This window comes from Poecilia latipinna, unplaced genomic scaffold (genome assembly GCF_001443285.1).
Source record: "Poecilia latipinna isolate Pla-1442-1.1 unplaced genomic scaffold, P_latipinna-1.0 Scaffold18, whole genome shotgun sequence".
Taxonomy (NCBI): Eukaryota; Metazoa; Chordata; class Actinopteri; order Cyprinodontiformes; family Poeciliidae; genus Poecilia; species Poecilia latipinna.
In genome coordinates this window covers 558,878-566,212 of record NW_015112634.1, presented here as the reverse complement: position 1 = coordinate 566,212, position 7,335 = coordinate 558,878, and the positions used below count along the sequence as shown (strand labels likewise).

Below are 7,335 nucleotides of genomic sequence, written 5' to 3'. Positions count from 1 at the left end.
TCTCGGGATCTCGCGATAATAAGTCGGGCTTTCTTTCCTTTTTTTTTTTTCTCCATGTCCCCTTAGGGGCTCCGTATTGAAATGATTACATTTCAATGAAAAATTTTTTACAGTGATTACATATCATACAACATGCAAACTTGAATTTTTCCTCTCTGCCAGAAGAGGAACAACTGGTATATGAGCAGTGGAAAAAAAACAAAAAAAAAAAAACAGCTGAATTAATTCCTGTGGAAAAGCAAATGAAAAATATCAGTGCAATTTGTGGAAATGTCAGATTACTTAGCATTATTGGGCATAGGGCTGTCTGAGATGCTCAGCTGTATCCTTGTGTAAGAATATCATTATTCCCATGGTGCTTCAGTGTTTCAATTTTTACATAATTTATAAAACAAAAAAGGGATAACATGAGCCAAGAGGTTTTGCATATCAGAAAAGAAACAATTATTCCAACTAGTCTTAAAATATCAAAATCACATTATCTAAAACATATATTTACATGGATTTTGGTTCATTTCAATTAAATTAAAAATACATTATTAATTCCAAAGAAATTTCAAAAATCCAAGATCCATTAAATAAAATAGATTTAAGTCCTAAATTACTTGTACAATCAAGTAACCATGCTTATATATATATATATATATATATATATATATATATATATATATATATATATATATATATATATATATATATATATATGTGTGTGTGTGTGTGTGTGAATGTGTGTGTAACATGTCAGAACCCCCCCTCTTTAAAGCTAGTGATTTGTTGTAATATCAAAAAATTGTCTTCTGTTGCTTTTTGTGAAAGGTATGAATCAGTTTAAATGTGTATGTTGTTCAGAAATGAGTAAAAATCAAAGGCACAATAACAGAAATTTTTATTTTAACCAATAGAGACAACTTCCTTTTCACAAAAATACATTTCTTGTTGTTTTGTAAGGCAGTATGGGTGGCTTCCTTAAAATCTACAGATCTGACATCTGACTTTGTTGATTACACTTCATGTTCAGAAATTGATGTAAAAAAAATCATGTTAAAAACAGATTCATTAACTATAGTCCACTGACGACAATATAAATATGTAGACAATAAAAACTGTAAGTTAGTAAACAAAGGTTGTCTCTTTGGTGAGTTTAAATAAATCTTGTTTTTTATAAGATTATTTCACATTTTTACAATAGTAGCATCATGTAGTCCTTTTAACTTTATGTAACCTGTAGAGATCCTGGAAAGATGTGCTGTATTACAGCTTCATGCCGTGACTCTGAAGTGAAGCAGATATAATATTTACAACAAATCAGTCTAGGGTAGATAGTTTCTACACTAGCCACCATCAGTGTAGTAAGAACAGAACAGCAATAACAAATTTGCTTTAGTTTAACACAAGTTTACAAAGACAACAATGAAAAGCACATTTTTACATAAACAGATGGTTACATATTTTATGTTTTATACAAGCCATTTAAACACAGTTTTTGAAAAAAAGAATTTTGGTCAAACTTTTACCCAAGCCTACAATGTATACTCCAGCAAGTATGGTGTCTCTCAATAAATTAGAACATTATCAAAAAGTTATTTTATTTCACAAAAAATGGTAAAACTATGCAGCTTGATCACACTTTAGATGTACTTCAAGTGTTAATTTTTCACTTATTATCCCTTATAGGTAATGAAAGCCCAGTCTCTTCAAAAAAAAAAAAATTGTATTAGACGCCACTAATTAAAAATAATTTGAGAGCATGTTATCATATAGTATTATCTTATGGCTTATATGAATTCATCTTATAGCCTTCACAGTTATTGTCAGGACTGCTGACAAGACAGTTGTCGAGTAACGGGTCACTAACGTCTTCCTCAATGAGGGCAAGTCAAAAAAGATCTTTGCTAAATAGACAAGGCTCTTCACAAAGTGATTTATTCTAGTATTTTAATGGAAAGTTTATTGGAAAGAAAAAGTGTGGTATTCTAATGTACTGAGATACACATGTATACATTTAGTTATTTAACTGACACACTGTGTGGCATCAAAATGACAGAAAACTGGTAAGAGTTTATTTGGAGTATTAACAGAAATTCAAAAATTAATACACTTATTTTTGAAAATCTATTTTCTACATTTTCAACAACTCTAGATAATTATGCAGATGATCTGATGAGTCAGGCTTAAACATCAGCAGCATTTTAGATCATCAATAAATATGCTTTTTTTATTTTCGTAATCTCTTCAAAAAAAAAAAAAAATCAATAATTCTCATCCTCTTTTAATCCCTCAGCAAAAAGTTTTTTTGGGCAAATACCAAAGCAGACACATGGCTGTTTCCATGACTTTGTGGGATAAGCCTTGTGAGACGTAAAAGCTGGCATTACATTGAGAGAATACGCTGACCTGACCGAAACGCGTCTTTAGGGATGTGACTGGTTCCCACTCCATCAGGCTTCCCTTCTTCAGCAGCAAAAGCTTAGTTGTGACACTGATTATGAGAAAGCCACGAGGATTTCATTAAGCCAAAAAGAATTTAATCTGCTTTCACTTCACATGCACGATATACCCGTGCACAACACTTTGTGCTCTATATGCAAATATTGCATAAATGGCTAAGAATCATTTTCACTTCTTAAAATAATAACTATAATCTTAGATTTGCTTGTCTGGACTCGAGATTTAACTTGGGATTGGGGAACCAGTGGCATCAAACATGTCCTGAAGTAGACTTTTCTTTCAGTCAATTCCCTCTTGTTTGTTTTTGCACACCGGAGAAATAACAGTGCTGGGAACAAATGGCCAGAGGAGAGGTGAAAGTAAAATTGTGTGAAGAAATGCCCCGACAACATGTAAAGCAGAACAGAATAAGACAAAACGTTTCCCTTTTACCACCTCCATCCAAAATAACCGTTTCCAGTTTTTATTAAGAAAGTTAGATTTTCTTAGTTTCTGATCATTTTCAAGACAAATGGTTGTTTTGGCAGACAAGAGGCTGCATTGTGGTCAATTACAATTCAAGTTTTATCGATTGCACTCTTTCAGCATCTATGTCTATGAGTGGATGAGTTGCAGATCCTGCTAAATTCTTGTCTTCCCATAAATAACCACTAAGCAGCTATTTGACAGAAATAAAAAGCAAAGCAAGACCTGCTTTGTTGGTGAATGGTGATTCATCTTTGCTGTAAAACATTCTTCAAAGAATTTCAAATCTTGTACTTTACACACTGTACATTTCCGTAAAACAATGCATCATCTAGCAAACTAATTCATGAGTATTTGAAACCTCAGCAGTAAAAAGGAGTGTCTTGTTGATTTGGACACACAACACTAAGCAGTTTACTGTGAAGTACTCGGCCTAATTTAGAATGCTGGACCAAAATCATGAAGGATGTTCTCTGGATGAGCATGTCAGAAGGGATAGAGTTTATTCCCACGCTCACAAAGCTGTGGTCTGCTTGATGCTGTGAAAACTAATCCTGGTCGGCGATGTGGGGATGGACATGGCTCGTGCCACTCGCACTCGAAGAGCGTGGTTGTCCTGCCAGCGGTGCCACCGTTTCCTCACTGCAGAACGGACCTGAAATGTTGAGCAAAAACAGCAGGTTGTAAGGATGGAATATACATCTTCCTTGCATAAAATGTAAAATGCTGGCTTATGAACCTGAAACACAACTGAACTTCACTGCATTGTCAATCAGGATCTAATTGGAATGTGCAATTCAGGTTGAATTTGTAAGTGAAATTGAATTTGTCTGTAAGATTGGATTGATTATATATATATTTATATATATATATATATATTTTATTTTTTTTTCTATGAAAATTGCATCTTGTTGTCTTGCAAAGTGCCTTTACATGAGATTTGCTATGAATTTACATAAGCAGCAATTTCCTTTTCAAGTAGAACAAACAAGTAAAAAGTGAAGATTGAAGTTGAAGGTTTTAGAAAAGCAGACAACTGAAGCATCGACATTCTTACCGACATTACAGATATAGGATGAAACATCTTTAAATAAGTAAATATGCATATGAAGTCTAAATTCAAGGCCATTTTTCTACTCTTTGGATATACCAAATTACAAACAATATGCTATGGTTTTATATAATACAATAAAGGCTGTATTTTTCAGCTTTTTCCATTTTTCCATTTTCAAAAACTGTATCTGTGGTTTTTGCTTTGAGCTTAAGCCTTCTCACTATTTACAATTAGTTTTACATTTGTGGAGCGACTGTCTTGCTCTTTGTCTGTTTCATGTGACTTGCTATGCTGAACTTTCATATCCACAGCTCTCAGAGTTCTGGTACAATATTTGTCCTTAAATTTTCTAACATTAAAAAAGACTTTCTGCACCAAAAGAACAAACTTTCATTAGATGTCGGAAGTTTAATGAACTCCCATGGCTTTAAATTTAATAAACTTTACTGAAGTCTGATTTTACTTCTGGATCAGACAAGGTTTACTTTTAAAGAACAAACTGGTGTCTGAACAAGTTTTTGATTAAATTATGATAACGCCTCCAAACAGTAGTTTTTGTCAGACTATGCTCTTTGTTCATTGATTCATACTTCCATGCATTGCTTAGACGTGTGGGGAGAATGATCTACATCACTAGAGGAGAAGTCTAGCCATACCACTCCAAAAGAAAGGATGCAGGCATGCACGGGGTGATAGATAAAGCCTGACCCACAATAATGTCTCCCAAGCTTACCCTGAGTAATTTTAATCTTAACAGAAAAACCTTAGAGCATGATGTGCATGGTCTTTCTTTATGGGATTTAAGATATCAATGCATGACATAGCAAAGTATGTTCCCAGCAGCATCTTTGGTGACTGTGGTCCCATCTGTGGTCCCATCATTGAAATGTTCCTCGTGTGTATCTCAGAACTGACCCTTCACTTTTATAATTATAAACTTTGCTCAAGTCAAGTCCTTGCATGGAACTCCAGACCACGGGAGAATCATGGTTATTTAATAGTTTTCTCATTTCTCAATAGTCACTCCAAAAGACCAAACTACACGTGTTTTCTTAATTTTTGTGGAGCCCGTTCCAGACTTGTTGAGAGTTACTGGCTTGTCTCTGGCATTCTTTCACAGTTTGATCTATCCAGCTCTGCAGCAAATTCAGATACAAATTCTGTGAACAGGTGTGATTTATTCACGTAAAAAGTGGAGATAAGGACTTCTGTAAACAATAAATAGACATATGTTGTAGGCAATTAAACAACACACAGTGTCATAGAAACAATTTTTTTTTTAATTTCACACAATGCTGTATATATATATATATATATATATATATATATATATATATATATATACACACACACATACATACATACATACATACTGCTTGACACCAAAATGAAACCACCTTATGATTTAGAGTCAGTCCATTTGTTTGTGAGCAAAGACACAGCAGGGGATCAAATAGTTATTTACCTCACAGTGTGACATTGCTATTGTTTACGAAAAAGGAAACGACCAGACCTTTTTTAAAAGTGAAGAACTGATTCATTTCAGTCTCCACAATTTGATAGAAATTAATAAAATAGCAAGCTGACTTTGAACTCTCACGTTGTACAAAATTAGATGTTAATATTTCTAAGCTTTTCAATGTGCAAGCCATAAATATAATCAACTTTTAGTTTCAGGTAGCTCAGAGGATGAAAGAGACCACCCGCGGAGGGTGAGAAGGGAATTTTTTTTTTTTTTTTTTTAATTATCCTCAAATTTTCTATATTAAAACTGGTTTTGATTACTGTCAGACAGCTACTGGCATTCTGTGAATTTGCCTTTATTTTTAATCAGATGATAATTGCAGCACTTGAAGCAATTTTCTATCATATCAAAGGAGAAACATTCCAGAGTGAAAATTTCAATGTATGTGAAGACTATTTCATAACATACATTTTGGTTAAAGCTGCTTCTGTCAGATTAAGTTTTAGCACATTTAGAAAAAAAAAAGACATTAAAATATTTGAGGAGATGTATATGGGACTTATTAGGACTATGAATCAAAACCCAAAGTGATTAATGTTATTTTAAATGTCGAACATCAGTGACTTACCTCTCCATTTAGAAAGCAGTAAAAGACTGACACAAAGAATCCCTGTAGAATAAGACACATTATCAGCGTAAGTAAAATATAAGACCATATATTTTCAAATGCTATAAAACACAAGTCAAGTAAAAAAAAAAAAAAAGTTATTACCATTATACTGCGGAAAAAATATGAGTCACCAGCCCTCCTTCCATTTATCCATAGATTTAAAAAAAAAAAAAAAATACACCAATAAAAGGAATAGCTACAGAGTAGAAAACTAGCCCACATGGGCTGGCTAATCTTGACATGTGAGAGTACAGAACATAAGGCAGGAGGGAAGTAGACTGTGTAAGCACAGCTAGAATGCTAGCTCAAATTATCTTCCCACCAGAAAACTCAAAAGCGGCTCAAATAAATGATGCAACCCTGGCAAAAAAAAAAAGAAAAAAACACCAACGGTTGCCCACTGTTGTACTGTGTGAAAGAAAATGATTCTCACCTGGAAAGCCTGTAAAAAGGAGTTAAAATAGATGAAAACAATTTGAGAGATGTCGTCCTCCCCCGGATTGACAAAAAACAGCATGTAGGTGATCCCCAGCAGAGGTAACAAGACGAGTGTAGCTTTCACAGCTTTTCTGCAAAGACAAGGAATTAACATGAACAGCAGCTTTTTTTTCTTTCTTTTTTTTTTCCACTTACAGAAATATCTTACTCTGGGAATCATATGACATTGTGCAGAAAAGAAAAGAAAAAATCACAGTACCAACTCACAAGATAGTCAGAGTATGTGTTTTTGATGAAAGCCAATAACTTTTCAATAAGTGACTTTTAAACAGCCCCTTCCAAAACTACCTATGCGATTCTTTGAATATTCCTTATTTTGTTATGAGGGCAAACTTTATTGCATTTTATTAGTGTTTTGGTGAGACACCAGTGCAAAACAAAGTTAAAGGAGAACAATGTTTGTTTGTTTTTTTTCAAATACAAATTTGAAAGGTATGCAGTCCATTTGTATTCATTGCCCACGAGTCCATATCACCTTTTGCTGGTATTACACCAGAATGTTTCTGTGGTAAAACTCTACCAGCTTTGCAAATCTGGAAACTGAAACTTGTACCCAAGTATCTTTAATCATAATAGCTCAGACTCAGACAGATTGGATGCAGTGATTAGAAGTTCAGCTCTTTTAATTGAATAAATCTTGTTGCACTCAGTGTTTTTGTGAGATGCCTCATACTTGCCTAACTTTATGTATTTATTCTGTTAAAATGTTAAAGCAGTGTTTTTCAACCACTGTTC

The 7,335-nt window shown here is 33.7% G+C and overlaps 1 protein-coding gene across 1 annotated transcript in view; it reads right to left on the bottom strand.

Moving 5' to 3' along the window:
• Positions 1 to 1,155: 1,155 nt before the first annotated feature.
• Positions 1,156 to 7,335, bottom strand: part of LOC106948774 (corticotropin-releasing factor receptor 2) — a 62,849-nt gene continuing 56,669 nt past the window's right edge. Inside the window, exons 10-12 of the mRNA XM_015034624.1 lie at positions 6,536 to 6,671; positions 6,061 to 6,102; positions 1,156 to 3,568 (exon numbers count right to left, since the gene is read on the bottom strand). Coding sequence (XP_014890110.1) covers positions 3,428 to 3,568; positions 6,061 to 6,102; positions 6,536 to 6,671 — 319 coding nt within the window. The 3' untranslated portion in view covers positions 1,156 to 3,427. The remainder of the gene's footprint in view (positions 3,569 to 6,060; positions 6,103 to 6,535; positions 6,672 to 7,335) is intronic.